Source organism: Podarcis liolepis (genome assembly GCF_965112155.1).
Source record: "Podarcis liolepis genome assembly, chromosome: 16".
NCBI lineage: Eukaryota > Metazoa > Chordata > Lepidosauria > Squamata > Lacertidae > Podarcis > Podarcis liolepis.
The window spans coordinates 4,583,780-4,607,538 of record NC_139567.1 but is presented as its reverse complement, the minus strand read 5'-3'; the positions used below and the strand labels follow the sequence as shown (position 1 = coordinate 4,607,538).

General features: G+C 43.7%; 1 protein-coding gene across 2 annotated transcripts in view; it reads left to right on the top strand.

Annotated features, from left to right (window-relative positions):
• The first annotated feature begins 234 nt into the window (after positions 1 to 234).
• Positions 235 to 23,759, top strand: part of ADRA1A (adrenoceptor alpha 1A) — a 55,215-nt gene continuing 31,690 nt past the window's right edge. The window contains exons 1-2 of one of the 2 annotated variants that reach the window (XM_083480605.1): positions 235 to 383; positions 5,164 to 6,879. In XM_083480605.1, the coding sequence (XP_083336731.1) occupies positions 5,991 to 6,879 (889 nt within the window). In that variant the 5' untranslated portion in view covers positions 235 to 383; positions 5,164 to 5,990. Of the gene's footprint in view, positions 632 to 5,163; positions 6,880 to 23,759 lie in introns of both variants that reach the window. The other variant, XM_083480604.1, reaches the window with a different exon arrangement.

Genomic DNA, 23,759 nt, shown 5'->3' with positions numbered 1-23,759 from the left:
GCTCACAAACATTTCCCAAATATTGTTGCTATAATATTATTTTACGTGCTTACGAGATGCAGCTAACGAACCAAATTCTATCCTTGCTTTTGCAGCTAGTAGGTGGAGGGAAGGGGAAGGAGAGGGAGGGAGGGAGAGTCAGCAGTGAGAGACGTTGACAACTGTCAAACGTGCTCTTTACTATGCTGCAATACGGTAAGAGGCGGGAGATTACGGTAAAATCGAAGGGGATCCGACCCAGCCAGCTGCATCAGCTCAGCAGCCGTGAAGTTGCTGCTTCTCCTGGACAGTGCAAAGCGGAGTATTATTCGGCTGGGAGGGGGGGTCACGGAGCTGGCCTCCATCCCCGGCCAGCCATTGGGACAGAGGGAATAAGTGTAAATGTGAGTCATCAAAATACATGGGGGGGGGGGGGAGAGTGCTTGCATGGTTTGGTGTTGCTTCCGAGCAGAATGTCCCACGGTGCGCTGGAGATGCCTGCCTGTCATCTCCTGCCTCGCGCGCTCTGCAACAGGAGGTCTGCAGCCCTTCAGCCTGAAGGAGAAGCGCAGGCAGCAGCAGCTTAGAGACGGTGGTCGGAGCTAGAGACCCGCGTTCCCCAATTGCATCTGCCAGCTGCTTTTTCCCCCAGGTAATGCTGACACGGTTTGTTTGTCCGTTTGGGGTTTCCCCACCTTACACCCATTCGCGATTTTCTCATTTTAATTTCCTAGTCCCCCAATAGGCACTGTTGTTGTTTATTTAGACTTGCTTAGACCGGTTTAGACCTCTGCTGGGACTTGGTGCATTTTCTGCTCCCAATTTTGTATATGTGTATGGGGGGGGGGATACTCTTAATGCTCCAGTTTTCCCCACTTGTTATGAAACATCTATACCATTTGAATGAAACTGTGTTCATTATTTGTCATCATTTCCCCCTCAATAATTTTTACCTCATAACTTGTTCATCTTAGAACTTACCATTTCGATACGCTTTTTCTTTTCTTTTCTTTTCTTTCTTTCTTTCTTTCTTTCTTTCTTTCTTTCTTTCTTTCTTTCTTTCTTTCTTTCTTTGCTTCTGACAAGGAAACAACTTCAGAACAGTCCAAGAGGCTACTTTGTGTTTATATCTTGACATTTTAAAACTAAAACTGTGAAACTACTTGCGGAGGGAAAATTCTGCAGTATTTCTCTCTCCGAGTGACTAGCATGTGTGAAGAAGAGGGAAATGACTTTTTCCTGATTGTAAATTGTTTTAACTGTTTTCAATACTGAATTTTAAATTGTTGTAACCTACTCAGGGACCTAATGGCACCAAGTGATGATGGTAGTAACTTTCATTGTTGTTGTTGTTGTTAACAGAGAGACTTGTAGCACTCTATAAACTAACAGATTTATTGTGTCTAGAACCTGTTTCATCAGATGCTCAAATTGTTTCCTCAGGTAGCCAAAATATGTGTGCCTGAGTACACATGTGGACATCCATGTACGGGGGGGGGGGGGGAGAGATGTGAATGTTGGGTCCAAAAGGTCAGGAATTATATAAGTCTAGTCGATCTGTAGCAATTTTATTCAAAGCTTAAATGTATACATGCAACCACCAATAACTAGCTGTAATATAACTTTCCAAGCTTGTCTGTGTTAATTTCATCCCTACTGTGGCTAAAAAATCTCAGGTCTCACTTAAGTCCTAAAATGAAGAAGAATCTGTGAGGTTTAATATATTGTTTCCCAAAATACTAGCAAGTGTTGCATACTGGGAAATTGGACAATTACCAGTTACAGGAGGCATTGTTACCCGGTTGATACCTAATTTTTGTGTTCCCAACCGTATAAATCCTACAAGGATTGGGTCCAGCTCTTCTGTGATTTATTTTATCTGCATTAGTCTTAGTAGAAGCCTTTTGGGAAAGTCACAGATCAGTGACAGAGGACACATTTTGCAATGCAGAAGGTCCTAAGTCCAGTCCCTGGAATAGCTAAGTAGGGCTGGAAAGATGTCTGTAAACTTAGGCAATCAGAACAGTCAGTGCAGAGCAGACAATATTGTGTGTCTGTTGGTCACAGTTTGTACTCTGACATCTCCATGTAATGAAGAGAGAACTTGGGGAGCAAGACTAGGAAAGATTCTGTGATTCTGGGGAGGTGCTGCCATCTCTAATGACTAAAGAGATGGATGAGTTGCATGGTTTGACTCAGGGGAGACTTCGGAATCTCTTTGCAAGTGAGGGAAGAAAGCATGTTGTACTTTCTGCTCCTCTGTTTATTTGTTTGGAACATTCAAAGATTATTATTATTATTATTATTATTATTATTATTATTATTACCCTGCCCATCTGGAGAATATGTCCTCTTTCCTTACTTGGAGAGGTGCACATGCTGTTTCAATATCTGGAGTATACACAGCTCTCATACAGAGTGAAAATCACTGTTTTCAAACTTCTAAAAATGTTTTGCTATAAACTATTTGTTATACCATTGCTTTAGTTTCTTAAAAGAGGGCCATTGGGGTTCACATGTACCCCAAAGTTATTTATTCGATCTATGAATGCCCAACACCCTAATCATAGGCTCATTTTGAACATTACTTAACTCAAAGCATCTTAGGAACTGTAGTTTGTTAAGGGTGCTGGGAAAAGTAATTCATTGGGGGATAAACTACAGTTCCCAGGACTCTTTGGTGGAAGCTATGGGCTTTAATTCAAATGCCTGGGGTTGTATCCAAAGTAGTACTATGGGAACAGTCCAACAGTGCAAGGATTTCTGCTTGCACAATGGAATGTTCTCCCTCCATACTCCCACTGCACCCCCTAAATTTGTTCTATGGGTTCCCACAACCCTCCAGGGCAGATTTGGGGAAGGCATGGAGTGTACATGTAGGGAGAAGTGAGGGTTCATTGCACAAGCATAAATCCTTGTGCAAATGCAGGAATGGGGACCCTCCAGCCCACAGGCCAGTCCCGACCCAGGCTTCCCCATTTGGCCTGCAAGGCTACCTACCCACCCTACACCCCACATTGTGCAAGTAACATTGTGCTTGATTTGCTTCCAATTTGCCCAACAACAAGGCTTTGAAGCACTGCACAGAGCAGGAGGCCTGGGCTATGCAGGATCACACACACACACACACACACACACACACACACACACACACACCAACTGATGCCAACAGCAAATGATCCTGCTTGATCTGTGTCTATGGGAGAGCACCCAAACCCAGCACCAAGCAACCTCCCCCTGTCCTTCAGCTGATGTGAAAGGAGGACAACCTTTCCTTGGTCTGGGTGTATTTTCTGCCTTTATTTCAGCAGTTCATTCACTGCAAAGGGGTTTCACTGAAACAGCTGCTGAAACAAACGGGGGCTGCCTGCTTTTTGTCTTTGGGAAAGGGGGGTGAGAAGCCAAGGGGTTGAGGAGCCCTGGTGGTTCAGCATGTCCAAGATGTTGCAACTGAATGAGATAAAAGTCAGTTCTGCTTTTTGAAGCCCCAACTTTGGGACCTCAGAGCACCAAATCCCCTGGTGCCATTTGTGACATCAGAAAATTGATAGATGGGTGGCCCCACTCACCTGCCGAATTTGGCCCATGCAGACAAAACGGTAAAGGAATGAGTGAATTAGATACTGCCCATAGTCTGACTAATTTACCCATTCATCCCATTATTCTGCTTTGTCTGGCAATGGTCTCAATCAGAGTGGAGTCTTTAGCATTAATGTGCTACCAGATCATTTTAAGTGGGGATGCCAGTGATTGAAGCAGGGGTCTTCTGATTTTGCTGTGTCATTGAACCTTCTCTTATGCGCAAGGGCTGCTGGTGGTCACTCATTACTCAGTGCTGAAGGTATTCTACATATGGCACAGAGCTATATCTAAGTATTGATAGTGGGGTCATCCCTAGCATGGATCAGGCCTTCTTGCCTGGACAAAACATTGGCTGTAAAAAGAAAATCCAGGCTGGAAAAATCCCCACAGAGTAGCCATGGCATATTCGTATCTAAGAGCTGAATCAGTGTAAAGTCTATCTTGCCCACTATTTATGCATATGTGGGACCATTGCTAATGTGGAAGAGAAAGTGGGAGATCATTGTAATTCCAGCTGCTAGTCTGCGCTACAAATCACTTTGAGCCTGTAGTGTGAAAATGTCCATAGACTTGTTCTCACTGTGTAGCCACAAGCTTTTCTGTCTACATCAGATGAAAAAGGAAAACATGGAGAGACTTCTTTTGAAATATGTGGCATTGTCCCTATATTGAGACTGCAGGGTTGTGATTGACAAAACCACCAGGCAGCAATAGCATTCTTGCACTGAGAGTCAGAAAGGATGGCGTAATGTTGGGGGGGGGGGCTGAGGAGGCCATTGCCCCTGGTGCCATTTAGCACCCTGCCCCATTGTGAGCACTTGCGTCCTTCTCAGCACCCTCCAGCTAGAGGGCAGCTGAGAATGATGCAATAGGTGTGCCCCCTGGCCCCTGTGGGCCCAGCGCTGCTTTTCCTAGTGGCTCTGCTTGCTGGGCAGATGCCCTGAGCTGTTGCATCCTTCACACGGAGCCCTCCAGCTGGGGGGCAACTGAGAAGGAGGCAACAGGCATGCGCCCTGGCCCCTGCAAGCAGTGCCATAGTGCTGCATTCACAGGGACCAAGGCACAGCCCTGTTGTGCCCTTCTCAGCCGCAATGCAACTGGAGGATGCCATGAGAAGTCCACAAAAGCTCACGGCACCCTCCCTGCGAGCCCAGCACTGCTTCCAAAAGCAGCACTGGGTTTGCAGGACCGAGTTGCACGCCTGCTCGCAGCACCCCACAAGCCCATTTTTGTGAGTCTTGCAAAGCAACACTGGGCTTGCAGGGCACTGTGAACTCATCCCATTTTGCAGCAGTGGGCAGGGGTCCCTCCTGTGGTGCGCCCTGCCCCTGCTCCCACAGCATGCCCTGCATGCGCCCTGGTGTGCACCTGCTCCGGACGCAGGTGGGGGATGCTCCACCATTGGTCAAAAGCAATGGGGTTGAGCAACAGCATCTACTGAGCAAGCAATATACTAGTAAACAGCAGTTAGTGCTGCAGATGATAAGGAAAAATCAGTCAAGTTGATTCCCAGGTCCCAGAAAACCTTTGCAGTCAGGACATTACAGCAGCAGGTAGCCATGGCTTTTAAAATAAGCTTCCTTTTCTTTTTTTCTTATTTAGGAGTTAGCATATCTATCCTGCAAGGAGCACAACAAGCAGAAGTCCCTGTTTCGAGCTATGACCAACATTTGTTAATAAGCTTACATCCTGGAGGCAGTTGGCACAACGCTGAGAATCTTACGGCTGCAGCAAACTTTGTTCCACATCTCAAGACTGTTATGCACATCTCTGATGATAACAAAAGCAAAGCTTAATTGGAAACATCCTTGTGGTCTTCCACTATTCCAACTTTAAACATATTTGAAAATCAAGTATGATAAAGACCCAAATAAGTGGGAGAAAAGAGAATGTTCCTGCCATTTGTGTCTAATGCGACAAATTTAAATGGACGCACTTCAGATGTTGATGGCCTTTCCACGAACTCAGATATTTTCCTTTGCTACAAACCCAAACATATTTTCCTTGCTTAGTGGCAGAAAGCATTCTGTAACCTGATGGCTCTTTTTTTTAACAGCCCAACAGAAACTTGGAAAGAGATCTTTGACCCCTTCTGCAATACTGTGTCATCAAGCATCCCACAAGGTCCAGAGAACATCAAGGAGAGCGTCCTAAAGAGAGTCTTCCAAATTGCAGCAGTATTTTTATTTGGCCTAACTGGAACAGATACCAAGGAATAAATGTGGATTTTCAAATAAGTTTCCCAGCCAGAGGTGTCCTTCCAGGTTCTGCATTTATAAAGCAAGAACCACATTTCCAGTTAGTTTTTATCAACAATGTGGAAATAAAGCTTCTTGCAACACTACCAAATATTTGTTCTTCGCTCTTTCAAAGAAAGGGCAGAGTGAATCACAAACAACACTGGATGAACATTAACCAGTATTGATATAATGGCTTTGAACTCCGAGAACATCTCTGCCTCTGACTGCTTCAACTGCACCCAGCCTGTGGAGGAAGTAAACATTTCAAAAGCCATATTATTAGGTGTTATCTTGGGGGGGCTGATTGTTTTTGGAGTGCTGGGTAACATTTTGGTTATCCTGTCAGTAGCCTGTCACAAGCACCTGCAAAGCGTAACTCACTATTACATTATCAACTTGGCTGTGGCCGACCTCCTGTTGACTTCGACAGTCCTCCCTTTCTCTGCTATTTTTGAGATTTTGGGGTATTGGGTTTTTGGGAGGATCTTCTGCAACATCTGGGCAGCTGTGGATGTTCTATGCTGCACAGCTTCCATCATGAGCCTTTGTGTCATCTCTATAGACCGATACATTGGGGTGAGCTACCCGCTAAGATATCCGGCCATAGTGACTGAAAAGAGGGGCCTGCTAGCCCTTCTGTGTGTCTGGGTACTGTCCCTTGTGATATCAGTAGGGCCCCTCTTTGGCTGGAAACAGCCAGCTCCAGAAGATGAAACTATCTGTCAGATCAATACTGACCCTGGTTACGTCTTATTCTCTGCCCTGGGCTCCTTCTACCTCCCCTTGATCATCATACTGGCAATGTACTGCCAGGTGTATGTGGTGGCAAAAAGGGAAAGCAAAGGACTGTCTTGTGGCCTGAAAACAGAGAAGTCCCATTCAGAGGAAGTGACTCTTCGCATCCACCGCAAAACCACCACAGAAACCACTGGATCAACACCCAGCACCAAGCACAAATCCAATTTTTCCGTGAGGCTCCTGAAGTTCTCCAGGGAAAAGAAAGCAGCTAAGAGTCTGGGGATTGTGGTGGGATGCTTCATACTCTGCTGGCTCCCCTTCTTTATCATCATGCCCATTGGTAAGTCAAGCAAATGCATTTGGTCACGAAGGGGGTGGGGTTGCGCAACTATTGTGGTGAATTGCATGAACGTCCACGATTCTGCATCAGATCCTCTGGTGATTGTAAATGAGATATTTGGTGCTCATGTAACTCTGGGACAGCTAGGGAACAAATCCATTGAGGATAAGGCCAGTGCTTTATTTTTAGGGGGAAAGGTGCCTGTACTCACCATGAAGTTGTTACAGTAAGTGCCACACTTTTAACATTTTTTTGGGGGGGGGACGGTGCTGGTGCTGAGTACCCTTGAGCAGCCCCAGGAAAAAAGGCACTGGATAAGGCTTTCTGGGGCTACAGGCCATCATGGCTAAGTTCCTTGAAGGCAGTATGCTGCTGAAGACCAACTGCTGGGAATTACAAGCAGGGTGAGTTTTGTCACACTCAAATCCTGCCTTGAGGCTTCCCATAGGGCAATATGGTTGGCCAATATGAGAACAGGAAGCTGAACTGAATGGATTTTGGTTTGATCCAGTAGGGCTTTTCTTAAACTAGATGTGACAGCCACTGCGGCATTTTAGCTGCATGTCCTTCTCATTCACATCTAAATGGTGGTATGTGGGTTCTGTTTAGAAGGAGTGCACAGCAGAGGGCAGGAGTGCTGTGGGTGCCTGGCCCCTTCATGGGGAATTTTTTGGGTGCTCAGGCACCCAGGGCCCCAGGGAGTTGGCACCTATGGCAGAGGAAACTGAGCTCTCCCTTTCCTTTCCTGTGGTCCCATGCTTTTTTCTTTCCCAGCTTCCAGTCCTGGAGCTGGAGAAAAATGGGAAGGCACAACTTTGCACAACTAACAATGGGGAAATGAGACAAGGAAAGGGGGTGGTTCTCCCCCACTCATGCTTGGCCCCCTTTTGATGTCGGACTAAGATTTCACAGTCTATTTGATATGTTAACAGCATGGGCATAGGGTTGAACTGCTTTCATTGTGCTGAGTTTGACCCAAAGGACGAAGGATGTGATTCTGTGTGTGCCTATATAGGAATAAACCCCACAGAATGCTCTTGCTTTTAGTCAAGAGACCTAAGACCAGGCTGCAAAGTATCGACTCTGGGGTAGATCTGTGTATTTTAAAACTAACCTGATATAACTAACTGGCTGGAAGCTATCCTCTTTGTGGTTTTCAAAAGTCCATCATTGTCAGTGAAGTACCAAATCTGAGTTGGTACCCTATTCTAGTGCCTGTGGAGGAGTGGATTTTCTTGATTATTTCAGAAGAAATCTTTCCTTGATAATCAATGTGTTGGGGATCAGACATCTGCTCAATGTACAATCTGTATATGTCAAACACTCAAATCATAAGCCTGGATGCAAGCTGGTTTAGGGCTTACTCCCAAATGCATTTGCATGGTCCTATTTTATCTATCTATCTATCTATCTATCTATCTATCTATCTATCTATCTATCTATCAATACATTTATACACTGCTTGATTGCAAAAAATCTCAAAGCATTTACAAAAATACTTGCTTTCTCAACACTTGATGCTTATAGCTCATTGGACTGGAGCTAAAGTGATTTTGGATCTCTGAAAGCCAATTCACTCAGTGTTGCAAGCAAAAAACATACATGTGTGAACCAATTTGGCTTGGCCTTTATTTAATGGCCCCAATCCAGACATATGTGAAAGCAGCAGTTGTTGCAAATCCATTACCTTCTTGAAGAGATAATTGGCAAGGTTGTGTGCAGAGTGTACCTGCTCTGAGTTCAACTCCTGTCCCAACACATTAATTGTTTCTACCATTATTTGATTGGGGCTAGAGCTATGTGTACAATCGGGGCCACTGGATATGAGGAATCTCTCTTCTCCTCTGCTTTGGCCACTTGGATACGGAACCGTGTTTCTGTATGTAAATCACAATTTACTGCTATCAAAATGCACAGGTTTTTAAAATGGGAAGTTATATATAGTTACCTGAAGGTGTAATACACAATGACTGAATTATCTGAATATGCAATACTTGTTGGAAATGTCATATTCCTGGTGATTATTTTCAGAAAAGGGGGTCTCTTGAATTTTGAAACTTGGAGACCTAAATATATTTTCAAATATCAAGTGCATAGCTTTAAAAGGACCATCTGTGAAGTTATGTTTCTGATAAACATCAGACTTCTTCACATTATGGGTGGAAGGTGCTATATACAAGCAAACCAGTGGCATGCACCCATAACTGAGATATATGATTCTAACTGTGCTTATTTTAGATCATGGGAAAATAGAAGGTATGTTGAGTAAGTTGTCTCAGTCTATTCTCATTAGTATATCATTACAATTTTAGAAAATTTGGGAAGTGAGCACAATGGAGATTTTCTCTCTGTTATTTTTTTTTTTAAGTATGCCAAGAGAAGAAAATACAGATTTCCACAAAACTAATTGCTGGCCAAGAACTATATGCAGATTTTTCTCCTATTTAGGGAATAGTCTGAATGAAGAATTGCTTACTAATCCTGGATATTAGATTAGTTCTAGTTTAAACTTGTTAGAGCACTAGAATTGCCAGCAGGCTAAATCCTTAGGTGTGGCCAAGCGAACTGCCGTTCTTTTGCAGGGGGGTGAGTGGGAATTAAACAGCTTTGAAATGCTGTAATGTAATTCCGTACAGTGCTAATGCCAAGTCTGATTTAACAAGGCTGCTCACAAGGGGTCGGACTCAATTAATTTTAAAGAAATGTTAATCTACTCTCTTCCACTCCACACTGCTTATTTGTTCATTGGTTTTATGAGTTTTGTGGTTTGGAGATCCTAGGGCTGGGGTGCTTGGGAGGGTGGAAGGACACTTAAAGGAAGACTCTTAATCTCAGGGATGTGGTTTTCAGCCCCACGTTGGGCACACGATTCCTGCACTGCGTGATCCTTGTGGTCCCTTCCAATGCTACAATTCTGTGACATAGTTTTACGAGGAAGGGTTAGGTGGGGTGGGAATGATTAAAATTAAATTAAAATTTGGGGCCAAATCTTTTAGATATTTTTACTGAATTGTTACATTCAAATAGCAAACTGTATAAAAAGAGGGTTTTGGGGGAAAGTGCCACACCATAATGCTCCCTGTGCTAGTTATGATTTGGTTAACTGTCCTGAATAAAGTCAGACAGAAATTATTTAGGTACAGTTCATTGGTGAGTAATTGAGTTCATTATTTTCAGCTGAGAGTATACATAAGCGTTTTCTGAATTATTTATTGATTTTAATTAATATTCAGTTGTTTGGCATCCCTGGGGTATTCACTCTGTGACTCTTTGTTCATTTATCGCCTCCTCGTCTATCTATTACAGAAACACCCCTGAAAAAACATGTAACATGAATAAATGTAACTGTTGACCTCCCCCCCCAACAGAAAAGTATAATTAAGCTAATATTTGAAAAAAATATTTTATGCAGCCCCATAGTTTTGCAACACCTTAATCACAAAGCAGAATCATATGCGCCTCCAACAAGATGAAATGGGGAATTTTTTGTACTTTTTGCAATATAGGAAGAACAGTTCTTATCTGGATAAGCTTGTCTGTTGGTTGATAATTAGCAGCTAAATTTCTTAAAGTGATCATTTCCTTATAATTCAAGGTAAAGAAAAAAATACAAGTTATTGAGAAATATTATGCTAATCAACCTGCCAGCCTGGGAAACTTATTAACACACATAAGAATTAATGTAACTTATCAAAACCCACTTACACTGCAATCCTCTGTGTGTCTACTCAGATGCAATTGCCACGGTGTTCTATGAGGCTCAATCCCATCTCTACCAAGTACATTTAGGACTGCACAAAAACATTTTACTTCTAATAAGTCTAATTTGAGCATATTTATTTCTTCATTTCACAGACGCTCGCTTTTACAGGCTTTACTAACAAACAATTGATATCTATTGACGTTTACAAATGAATTGGCACAATCCTTGTGTGTCTTTTCATGTGTAAGCCCCATGGAAGTGTAAGGGAAATATAGAAGGGCAGGGCAAAAAAGGAAAGCTGCTTTATACCATTGGTTCATCTAACTTGGGATTGTCTACACTGACTGGGAATGAGTCTCCAGGAGCTCCAAAACATCTCTATAGATGTTATCAAAATTGCAAGGTAGCACCCATTCAGTATCCAATTGCAAATAATTCATAGTTGGCTTCATATAAAGTTAAACGATATCTAACAATTTTTTTAAATATCAATTTCAACATTTCTTTTCTGATATTTATATATTGAATTTCAATGCTGCATATATATTTTGCCAACACTGAAAAGAGTCTCTACATTTAGACATTCTTATAATATGATACCTTATTGATAAACTGAATTGATGATTGACAATTATGGTTTATAATCATAAGGATGTCCAGTGATGTCTGTAAGTTTTTGTTTTTCAAGAAAGACAATTCAATTACATGTTTTCATTTAAACACTCAAGGAAGCTTAGAAAGTGAACAATTCAGTTATTGAATTCACAAAGCTGTAATCACATTTCACATTTCATTCTTTAGAACAATTATTGGGCTCTGACTAACGGCTTGTGGACAAGGTTTGCTCGGCTCTTCAGAAGGTAAAGTCTTGAACAGACTAGCTTTCAATGCCGGGGCTGTAATGATGTTGGAATGCTGGTTGCCAAACAGCCACAAACATACCCAAAAAGGATTAGAAAGAGAAGGAGAGACATAACATTCCCCCTTCTATCTGCTTACATGGAGCCTGCAATCAAGCTGTTGCCATAGAGTCCTTGGGTTGAGCTTTAAGAAATCTTCCTCAATTTGAAACTGACCTCACATATTTGATCCCTTATAAGGGCAGTTGCCCATGGTTTGTGTCCATCACTTTCCACAACTCCTGTGTTATTTTAGAATCACATCGTTAGTCTTTTTGGAGTCTTTTTTGCCCCTTTTGTAATGCAGAAAATTGAACACAACAGTCAGGCTAACATGATGAAAGCTACCCCATTAGAAACAACGGGCAAATCTTGATCCAGCCAACAAGCACAGAGTTCCATAACTCAAGTTTGCAGGCTTCTCATTAAGAGAGACATCAACCAAGTGCAGCTGTATTCTTAAAAATCACTCATTTTGGAATGATCCTATTGATCCTTAAAAACTTCATACTACAATGGAGCCCATTTGCTCCCTCTCCCCATTGAAAGAGCCTTCCTGCATGTAGCTACCCTGAGGCAAAGCTTACTCCATCTCTGCCTCAAGAACCCTGGGCAGGCACTGCAAAGGAAGGCCTTTTCAATGGTGGGATCCAGATTCTGGAATGTGTTGGCCTGGGACAGAAACCTAGGTTGTTCCTTTTACCACATGTGGTGGACACGTAGTATAATTAAAAACTACTGGGCAATCCATCATGAAGTAAAAAAAAAAATGTTTTAGAAACCCTTTTCTAAAAACCCAGAAGTATTGTTGCTGGAGTTAATAAGAACAGAAGTGACTAAAAAATAGAGAAACTTGTTCCTCTATGCAACAACCGCTGCACCTGTATTACTAGCCCCAAAATGGAAAACAGATAAGGCACCAAAAAAAAAAAGAATGGTGTATTGAATTGTTAGAATACGTGGAGTTAGCAGGGATGACCACTATGATAAGAAATCAAAAAGATGAAAGCTATAAGGAGGACTGGATAATTTTTATTGAATATGTGGAAAAATATAATAAACAAACAATTAACCGAGCAAGATAGTAAGATTTTCAGCAGTGTAAGAAAAAACTAAGGTGTATTTAAGTAGTTACGATAGGTGGGGTGAACCAAGAAAATGTGAGAAACAGAAGACACAAAAGGAACTGTTGTGTATTGAGTCAAAGGATTTTATATTTGTATTATTATTGTCTGTATTTGCATTAGGGTAAAGTAACTGCCTTTTGGTTCCAGAGGTACAGCTACTATTGGTTCATTTAAGCTGCTGTATTTGGATCCTCTGTCTTATTGGTTCCCTCCAAAAGGCAGGACTGTGATTGCCTGATATTGTTCCCTCCAAAATGTATCCTTTCTTGCTAGTTCCCTGTCCCTATAAATGTAGCTTTCCTCTCCCCAGACCTTAGTCTTGTTTGCTGTAATAAAGAAGTGTTACTGGAGAACTGTCTCCAGCATATTATGTCAAGAGAGCTGAAATCACAAACCACACGTCACAACAGGAACCATGGAAGGAGAGGATGAGAAGTCAGTGGAGGAATGCTTTCTGGTTTTCTGCTTACTTTCTGATTTCCTAAAACTGTTCTTTCTTTTCTATTTCAGAGTTTCTTTTTTGTGTCCTTTGCATCATTTCCATTCATTTCTTTGATATGGAATTGTATCAGAAACACAAATAAAACTAAATATTAAAAAAGAAACCTAGATCATACATTGCATATTATTAGGTACCAGGTCACACCGCTGCTGTTTATTTGACCTAGACAAGTGGCACAATTAATCTTGTGCAGCTACTGCATTTATTTTTTGCCTTCACTTGCGTATCTTCACTTTGTGTTACTGTCTTTTGATATTGTATTAGTGACAACTTTAGTGTTAGGTACCACCTGTAGTTAAGTTTCAGAGTGAGCTCTCTCTTTCTCACTGATATGGATTTAAATGATGGTTTAGACCACATTTTTGAACACTGGGTAGAGTTTATTTTGTATCCTATGTTGTGTTCCCATTGGTTTTAATTGTGTTGAGGGCGTTTGTGGTGTCTTGGAGTAATATTTTATATATTGCAAATATAGGAGCACCATATGTCTGGTTTTCCTGGTTTTTTCAGGGTTAAAATTTCTGCCCAGGTTTTTAAAAAAATATTGGCAAAATGTCCAGGGGTTTTTGTTTTTTAGTCAAATGAAAAAAGATCCCTGAGTGAGTTGAATTGCAATTCATTCAGAATTTGGCTGTGTGGCAGCTGCTGCTTGTGTGAATAACCGAGTGTCTTTCTTCTGCTCCAATCAGCAGGAGAGAGTAGGCTGGCTCTCCTGACTTGCCTGCCCTGTAGCTGCTTTTGCTGGCTTCTAATCGCGACTTGCAGACATGGCCACTCTTTGAACATGCTCTGTGGGTGCTGTTTAATTTCTTCCTTCCTCTCATCCTGAATCGCTATACCCAGTTGTCAGGTGGTGGTGTGGTTGATCGAGAGCAAACAGGCAAGACTCCGACCTGTCTTTTCGAAGCTTTATTCTTAGTGCAAACTATTTACAGTGAAGAGCATCGCAATTTCATGTCTGGCTCAGTTGCTAGCAGAATCTGGGAGTGACCGGTCCTTGTACCTCCCCCAGCATAACAGCCGTATGACCCCCATCCTTCTCCTCCCCTCTCTGCGCCGAAACCTACTGCGCAGAGTGGGTGCTGGCAAAGGGGTACTTCCCTCCCCTCCGCTTTGCTCAGGCTCCATGTTGAGGCTCTCCCTAGCATCTCCTGGTCCCTGCACCTCCTCCCCACTGGAGGCGGGGCTTTCCTCCTTGCCAGAGGAGGAACTGCTTCGCAAGATCTTTGGAGGTTCCCTATAACACAAGTGCCCTTCCACCTCTCGGCTCTGAGCTGATGGCAGTTCCCTGACACCGGTCCTTGAGGTACTGCAGTGCTGAGCCATTTAAGGATTTATAGGTCAAAACCAGCACTTTGAATTGGGCCCGGAAACTAATTGGTAGCCAGTGCAGTCAGACCAGGATCAGTGTAATATGCTCAAACCGTCTTGTTCCAGTAAGCCACCTGGCCACTGAATTCTGCACCAGCTGAAGTTTCCGAACTATCTTCAGAGGCAGCCCGATGTATAACGCATTGCCCTTGAGACTGATTAAACAATAGGATCTCAAATTTCAGCGGCATCCTGTGTGAAGCCCACATTCGGCACACACACACATGCCTTTCAGTCTCTTCTTTTTTGGTGATCACTCGTAGCCGAGTAAGATTGTCTTCCATAAACACGGTTTTAACAATGAGTCTGTCAGTGACTGTGGAGGCCAATTCTGGATCCACACATCCTTCCGCAGTGGGTACATTAGTTTCCGGGTGGGAGTTGATCATGGTGTGGATTTGCCAAGCGTGCCTTCCTCCTAGCACATTTCTCCCTTGTGTCCTGAGTTCAAGCGTCTTCAACGCCCATGACACTGTTCTCCAACTGGAGCACTCGCAGGCCAGTGCTTCCCAGTTGTCAGTGTTTATACTACATTTTTTTAGATTTACCTTGAGACAGTCTTTAAACCTCTTTTCTTGACCACCAGCATTACGCTTTCCATTTTTAAGTTCGGAATAGAGTAGTTGCTCTGGAAGACGATCATCAGGCATCCGCACAACATGACCAGTCCAACGAAGTTGAAGTTGAAGAATCATTGCTTCAACACTGGTGATCTTTGCTTCCCAAGTGATGTGTAAAATTTTTCGCAGACACCGTTGATGGAATCTTTCGAGGAGTTGGAGATGGTATTTATAAGGGTCCATGTTTCACAAGCATATAGTAAGGTTGGTAGTACAATATCTTTGTAAACAAGCATTTTAGTTTCCCTGCGAATGTCCTGGTCCTCAAACACTCTGCACTTCATTTGGGAGAAAGCCGCACTCGCAGAGCTCAGGCGATGCTGGATTTTGGTATCAATGGTCTTTCACGCTGAAAGAGAAGTGAAACGTGGCCTATTTTTATTCACCATGTACAGATTCTCTCACTTGACTGGGATTTGTAGTTATTTAGCACTTGTTCCAACAAGGCAGGGAAACTAGTTAAGAATACATGAAGTTAAATGATTCAGACAAGAGTCATCTCCTGACTTTGTGTAAGTGAAAACTGCATGTAACAAAATCTTAGAAGAGCCTGATAAAACTTCAATTGTAATTGTTCCAGATATGTTGTTTATTACTCAGATTCTGAGCAGACACCAGAATGAGTATGTCACTGCCAGACATGGCTGATAATTTGCGAATAGTCTGGCTAGAGATTGTGTGTGCCAATGTGACCACTGGACTTTGGGACATTTGTCCAGTTTCAGTAATACATTTACTTCTTAGGAGGTCAGCTGTGATCAACAACTCCTTTGCATGACACTGGCTGCACCCAGACAGCACTTTATTCCATTTTCCTGACATTTCCTTACCTGATAACTTTTATGTTTTATGTGATCTTTCATACAATGTAAAACTCACTTCTGGAAATCTAATGGAACCTAGGAGAAGTTTACCATTTATTTCTGCATGAATTGCTTCTGGGTGGGGGGAATCTGTTTGCAACCCCCAATAACCAGGGAAATTGTGGGAGTTTAGCATTATAATTCTCCAATGGTTTTCATGGTCACACAATGTGATGAAATTTGGAATGGTATTCTGGCATACAGTTCTTTCCCACCATTTTCATGTGTGAATCATGGGAGAACAAGTACATAGTGTGGTGGCATGTCCACTGATGTGTCACACCATGGCCCCTGGTGTGAATGAAATTTAGTGTGACAAGGGGGTAAATAAATCAAAAAGCCATAATTCCATGATGTGAAATGTAAAAGGAGGACCAGGAACCGGAAAAGTGCTAGCAGTAGAACCAGGAAAACTAATGCAATAATCCCCACTTCTGACTCCATCATCAATGAGGCTGTCTTCTGAGTAGACATAGCATTGTAGAGTTGGAAGCGACCCCAAGGGTCATCTAGTCCAACCCCCTGCAATGCAGGGATCTCAACTAAAACATATGTTCCAAAAGGCTATCCACCCTCTGCTTAGAAACCTTCAAGGAATGAGGCAAACTATTCTATTGCTAAGCAGTTCTTATTGTCAGAAAGTTCTTCCTGATGTTTCATTGGAATCTCATTTCTTGTACTCTGAATCCATTGGTTCAGGTCCTGCCCCCCAGAGCAGGAGAAAACAAGCTTGCTCCATTCTCCATGTGACAGCCTTTTAAATACAGTATTTGAAAATGGCTTTCATATCTCCTCTCAGTCTCACCTTTTCCAGGCTAAACATACCCTCAGCTCTTCCTTATAAGGCTTGGTTTGCAGACCACCCTTGGTCATCTTGGTTGTTCTCCTTTGCACGTATTATAGCTTGTCAATATCCTTTTTAAATTGTGGTGCCCAGAACTGGACAGATGACTCCAGGTGTGGCCTGACAAAGGCAGAACAGAAGATAACTACTAACAGAGCAGAATATGTAATATATTGAATTCAAAATATGTCTTATGGCGCTTAAAGTACTGTAGCATTTTGAATATCATTACAGTGGTACCTCCGGTTAAGTACTTAATGCGTTCCGGAGGTCCGTACTTCACCTGAAACTGTTCTTAACCTGAAGCACCACTTTAGCTAATGGGGCCTCCTGCTGCCACTGCGCCACCAGAGCATGATTTCTGTTCTCATCCTGAAGCAAAGTTCTTAACCTGAAGCACTATTTCTGGGTTAGCGGAGTCTGTAACCTGAAGCGTATGTAACCCGAGGTACCACTGTACAATTCTCTGCTAAAGAGACCTGGGCCTAAAATCCCAAGATTCCATGGGAAGAATCCATGACAAAGAGACATTGCTGTGCAACCAAGTCACACTTCTATAAATTCAGTTTCTGAAACCCTCCACATCTGCCTACGTGCTTGGCTGCATCTAGATTCTAATCATTCTTCCATGGGTTCCATGAAGATTTATGATAATGTCCATTTGCAAAAATAAATAAATAAAAATAACCACAGGAGCTGCACCACACACAAAAAATAAAATGCCTTTTTTAGGGAACAAGCTCCATCTATCTTCCCTATGGCCAAAAATATATAAGCAATGCCAGAAATCTGAAAGTGATTGTCACGTTGTTGCCTTACAATGTTTTAAGTTTGGTTTTTCAAAAGTCTTGGGATACTGCTTGCATCCTCTGAATCCTTTTAGCCCATAGGGATTTTGCAAATAGCTCTGCAGACCTTGCTGAAAAGTCCTTGCACCATATTTGATGCACTCTATTTGGGAGAATGTCGTGCATCTGGCACAATATATCTCCAGGCTCTTAACAGACGTATCAGTCATTTCACTGAATTTTTGCTTGTGGGAAGAGGTTTTCCAGCTCCTTCCTGCCAAATCTGAGTATGCCAGAAATATACAGGCCAGGACATTCTTCTCCATTGCCTTATAGCTGGAGCGTAAAGGGGCAAGGGACAGGAAAGGAGGAATGGGGCAGGGGCCAGAAGAGAGTCGGCTGCTGGGCAGGGGCCAGGGGGGCAAAGTGGTTCCAAGATCAGAATAAGCCCAACTTGGGGGGGGGGGTGGAGCTATCCAGGCACAAACTGGATCAGCTGCAGCTTAAGGCTTCACATTTATGAGGGACCTCTAAATGCCCAAAATTAATGGATTCCAAGTTTTACATTATTGGTTAAGAAATAATGGAAATGGGGGGGGGGGACTCTCTAAAGCATACACCTCTGACATATGTGGTACCTCTGGTTAAGAACTTAATTTGTTATGGAGGTCCATTCTTAACCTGAAACTGTTCTTAACCTGAGGTACCACTTTAGCTAATGGCGCCTCCTGCCGCCGCGCCGCCGCCATGCAGTTTCTGTTCTCATCCTGAAGCAAAGTTCTTAACCCGAGGTACTATTTCTGGGTTAGCGGAGTCTGTAACCTGAAGCGTCTGTAACCTGAAGCATCTGTAACCCGAGATACCACTCTATTTAATAGTTGCACAAGCATTTGCCATATTGTATTTATAAATCTGTTCAGAAAAGCTGTAAGACTAGTACACTGATATCTCTGGTTGTGAATGGGATCCGTTCCGGAGATCCGGCCGCATCCCGAGGAATTCCCAACCGGAGGACCGCGTCTGCGTATGCATGTGCGGCAAAACCTGGAAAAATACTTCCAGGTTTGCTGCGTTCGCATCCCAAAGTTTACGTATCCAGAGGGATACATAAGCAGAGGTACGACTGTACAGTACTCATACTGTATATGCTAAGTACGAAATCACAAGGTATTTTCATTTAAAGGTATTTCATATGCAAATAGTCTTATTGCAATATATGCTTTAGTTAGATTGCTGGTTTTCCATGGCATCCTCACCTTCATATATATCCAAATATAAAAGTACAATAACAGAATCCCCCCATCTTTCCCACTGGTCTAACATAAGGTTCAGGCACTTGGTACCTGGATGCAATGCCTACACTGGTTGGGGGCAGAAGCAAACTCCACCCTGCACCCCCCCCCCAGCTATGCACGCAAGGTCAGCCTTCTCATCCTTGGTTAGACCATGCTTAAGGGATATCTTATTGTGAACCAACCTGGCATTTATAAGACCCACGGGCAGCCTGGCACAGCCACCAACAAACCTTCAGCTGGAAAAAGTGTCAGAACAGAACACAGGCTGCAGCGCCCTGTGCCGTGGTCCAGGCTAGGTGAGTTCCGCTCAACGTGACGCACCCTTGATCCAACTCCATAGCTGCCCCTCATCCAAGGCCACTGAAAATGGGCTCCCATCTACTGCCCCCACGTGGCCCAAGGTACGTTTTCCTAGGCACATGATCGATTTGATAAATAATTCCTGGCTCCATTAGAAAATAATACACACACTGACCAGCAGATAAATATAAAACACAGATACCCACCCCTTAGCTCAGAAGTCAGCTCAGCAATGTAGCTCTTCCCCCCTCAAGGCTGGCAGCTGCAAATTGGGTTGGTGGGTGCGGATGTCTTCCAGGGATGAGGGAACATCTCTCTCTCCCTGAAGAGAAAAGCAGCAGCTAAAGCAGAGCAGGGACAGGTGGCGAAAGTTTGCCTTTCCTGTAGTTGTTCTGGATGCTGCTCCTCTCCTGTAGCTCCTGGAGGTCCATTTCCACTGTCCTTTCTGTGAGAATAATGCACTTAGCAGCGGGGTAATGCTATGGAGTAGGGCCGGATCAAGACCTTTAGAGGCCCTAAGCACCTAAAAGATTTTGGTGTGCCAAAAATCTAATTCAAAATATCAACAATAGTAAACCGTAAAATAAAATTGCATTCTTTGAAATGAAATGAAACCTGCATTAAGATGGAAAATAATGTTTATTTTTGTATACTTCCACTTTATGTATATTTGGGGGGAAATCTCCTACTTTTTCTAATTGCAAAGTGTTTGATTAGATACTCAGAAATGATCTTACGTAACACATCTGCTTCTGTAGAGGGGAGGCATCCAGCCTTGCCTTGTTGCATAGTTGTTCGGTTGGGATTTTTAATATACTTCAATTGAGAAAATGAATGCTCAGCTGAGCAATTTGTGTGGGGAATTTCTGCCGTGCCCACCTTCCCTTGATGCCCTAAGTAAGCACGTGCTTATTTTGCTTAATGGTTGATCCAGCCCTGCTATGGGGCCTTTTCAGTTTGACATAGGGCCTTAGTATGCTTTCATCCAATCCTAATCCTGACTCTCCCCGGTCCACATCCATCACCAGTCCAGCTCTGCACCCTCCATGAGTGTCTTACCTGGCTGGAAGGTATCATTGAACTCTGATAACTTTGAACTCCCCTTTGGCCTGGGGAGTCAGATGTCACTAAGGTTGCGGGGGGGGGGTAACTGTGTGTTTGAGGGGACAGGAAAAGGGAGGCTTGAAGCAAGGCTTTCTGGGCAGAAGGAGGGGGAAGGAAGGCTGTGGTCCATCTTTGAGGGAAGCAGCCTGAAGGGTACTTGTGCTTGCTGTAGGAGCTGGAGGTGCCATCATGGAGGGGGGTGACAAATTATCAAGGAACAATTACTGCACTATTAGGGCGGTTCATAAAAAAACCATTTTTTTAAAAAAAATGCCTGCTCCAAAGGTCTTATTTACTACACTAGGCATTATGAAACTTCATGCATATCAGTTCATATCCTCCTCCACGAAAAGAGATGGTTACTTGGCTGTTTTCCTATGTTGTGAAGGCTGAAATTTCCATTCAGGGAAGCAGGGTCAAGACTGGCCAGCTGGGTTGGGGGCGAAGGCAAGGCCAGGCCGAATCTCCTCAGCCTAGTCTCCTTTTCCTCACCTAGGCGACTTTCCGGGCTGCCGGGGAAGCCTGCCAAGGCCGCTGCCTGGTCTGTGCACCCCCTTTGGGCCCCGATCCCCCTCCAGAAAGCCTCTTCTGCCCCCGAAAGTGGAGCGTGGGGGACCATGGCAGTGCTGCCGCCTCGTTTTGCCTGCATGTGGCACCGGGAGGAGCAGCTCAGTGCCACCCTGGACACTCAGCAGGCCGGCCTCCCCTTTGCCCCCAGCCTCCCCTGCAAGAAGCGAGGACCCCCAAAAGCAGTTGTGGAATTCAAAGAAGAGGAGAAAAAGCAGCAAAGCAATTCTGTGGCTAATTGAAGAATTCCTCTAAATAGGGTCTATTAATGAAGGGACACAGGTAGTGCTTTGGGTTAAACCCCTGAGCTGGGGCTTGCTGATCAGAAGGTCGGCGGTTCGAATCCACGTGACGGGGTGAGCTCCCATTGCTCGGTCCCTGCTCCTGCCAACCTAGCAGTTCGAAAGCACGTCCAAGTGCAAGTAGATAAATAGGTACCGCTCCAGCGGGAAGGTAAACAGCATTTCTGTGCGCTGCTCTGGTTCGGCAGAAGCAGTTTAGTCATGCTGGCCACATGACCCGGAAGCTGTACGCTGGCTCCCTCAGCCAATAAAGCGAGATGATCGCCGCAACCCCAGAGTCAGCCATGACTGGACTTAACGGTCAGGGTACCTTTACCTTTAATGAAGTTCACACTTTTGGCAACCAGTCTGATGCTTTTGCAGAAAAATATTCCCAGACACAAGACTTTTATTTGTTATTTTTTAAGCCCTTTCAGTCTCCCATCTCGAGGCTAAGTCCAGAAAACTGTTCATTCCCACCCCTCTCCCCAAGGCCGGATTATTGGCTTCTGTGTGCTTGCAGTGTATCTGCGTCTCCCTTGTATCTATTAGGGACTATTCTCTCGCCTTTCCGTTGATATCTATGCTACTGATTACCTCTGCTGTTTTAATTTTAGAGAAAGTGTTTAATTGAAAAAGGATCTGTACTATAGAAGAACAGTGGTAACAATACATTGAAGACAAGTAAATATTTTGGGGAGGGTGGTCCCAGAGCCCTAGTGCCAACAACCCAAAGAGGATCAAATGGACGGACTTTGGCACTCTTTTCCCCTCCCCTCCCCCAATGTCTTTCCCTCTATCTGATCTGGCTCCCTGCCTGTTACGTTACATGTGGGGAAACCCATGTGGGGTTCCTCTCTGTGTAAAGTCTTCATGCTGTTCCTGCACACGCCTGACAAATCTGCCCCATTGTCAAAATTTACCTTTCCCCCCACTCCAGTCTCCGTTGTTGTGTGTCCTGGCTGAGGGGGAAAACAGAAGACAGATGGCCATGAGTCAGGGATGGTCTAGTTGAGATTCCTGCATTGCCCCAGGGGTTTGGCTAGATGACCCTCAGGGGTCCCCTCCTCCTCTACAATTTTCTGGTGCAGGCTTGTGCAGAGGTTTAGGTACAAGTTGGATGCAAGGGGTGCAAATGATTGCAGCCCATCTTATGCAACTTCGGCTAAGGAATAGGTCCCGCTGATCATGATGAGACTAGATTGCTGCTGTGCAGTCCTGTTTTTTAAATAAACATTTTCCATTTCAGATAATACAGAGCACAGTGAAATCACAATAAATAAAACCTCCCCTTCAGTAGTAGAGATCACATTCACCCAGTGCTATACCAGCTGCACTGGCTCCCGGTGGAGTACAGGATCAGTTTTAAGGTGCTGGTTTTAACTTTAAAGCCCTATACGGCCTAGGACCCTCGTACCTACGGGACCGCCTCTCCTGGTATGCCCCACAGAGGACCCTAAGGTCCACAAATGACAACACTTTGGAGGTCCCAAGTCGCAAGGTGGTTAGATTGCTCTCAACTAGGGCCAGGGCCTTTTCAGCACTGGCCCCTACTTGGTGGAACGCTCTGTCACAAGAGACCAGGGCCCTGCAGGACTTGACATCTTTCCGCAGGGCCTGCAAGATGGAGCTGTTCCACCAGGCCTTTGGTCAGGGTTCAGTCTGACTCCTCTCCCCTTTCATAAGAACTTGCATGAAAGTGGCCTTCCAATTTTTCTCACAGGCCCATGTAAGTTCAGCACAAACCATTGGGCCTGGTGAACATTTAAGGTCCCCAACCCTAATCTGCGGGTTGCCATCCGATTGGATTTTATTCTGATCCTGATCTGATTTGAGGATGTATTTTAATTGATTGTCTAATTTTATGTTAATGTGTTATACATTTGATGTTAGCCGCTCTGAGACCGGCTTCGGCTGGGGAGGGCGGGATATAAATAAAATTTATTATTATTATTATTATTATTATTATTATTATTATTATTATTATTATTTGGAACTCCCCGCCTATTGCAACAAAGCACGTGCCTTTGCTAGACTCTTTTCGGGCACCTTCTAAAAGCATTCTTCTTTAAGCAGGCTTACCTAGATGCTTAGGAAGTTGTAGTAATTTTAATCTTAATATTTTAGCTTTTGTATGTTTTAAAGTAGAATTGTTAATTTTTCTTTATTTTACTGCTGTGGGTTTTTTTGTTTTTTGTTTTGGTAAACCACTTTTTGGTAAACCAGGTTTTTAAAAATAGATAAACAATAAATATGAATAAAATATCACAAGCCAAAACACAATCCATCCTGTAGATTTAAGTATCTGTCCACTGTCGCCTACTTGTTATCAGAGGCCTAAAATCCACATTTCTTTGTAAGAAAATGTGAAATAAAGTAAAACCATTTTTGCAGCCAAAACTAAAAATAAATAAATAAATAAATGTGGGGGGGGGGTGAGAAGAAATTTTCCGCACCAGGCACCACCTGACCTTCCTTAGGGCCCGCTCCACTGTCATGTTTGGTGTTCAGCAGCAGGAGTTTTTGAAGGAATCCTGTAAGCAGGGCCAGTTGGGGGGAGGGGTTGCAGGGGGGCATTTGGCCTGGGGCAAAACCTCAAAGGGGGCCTCAGATTTA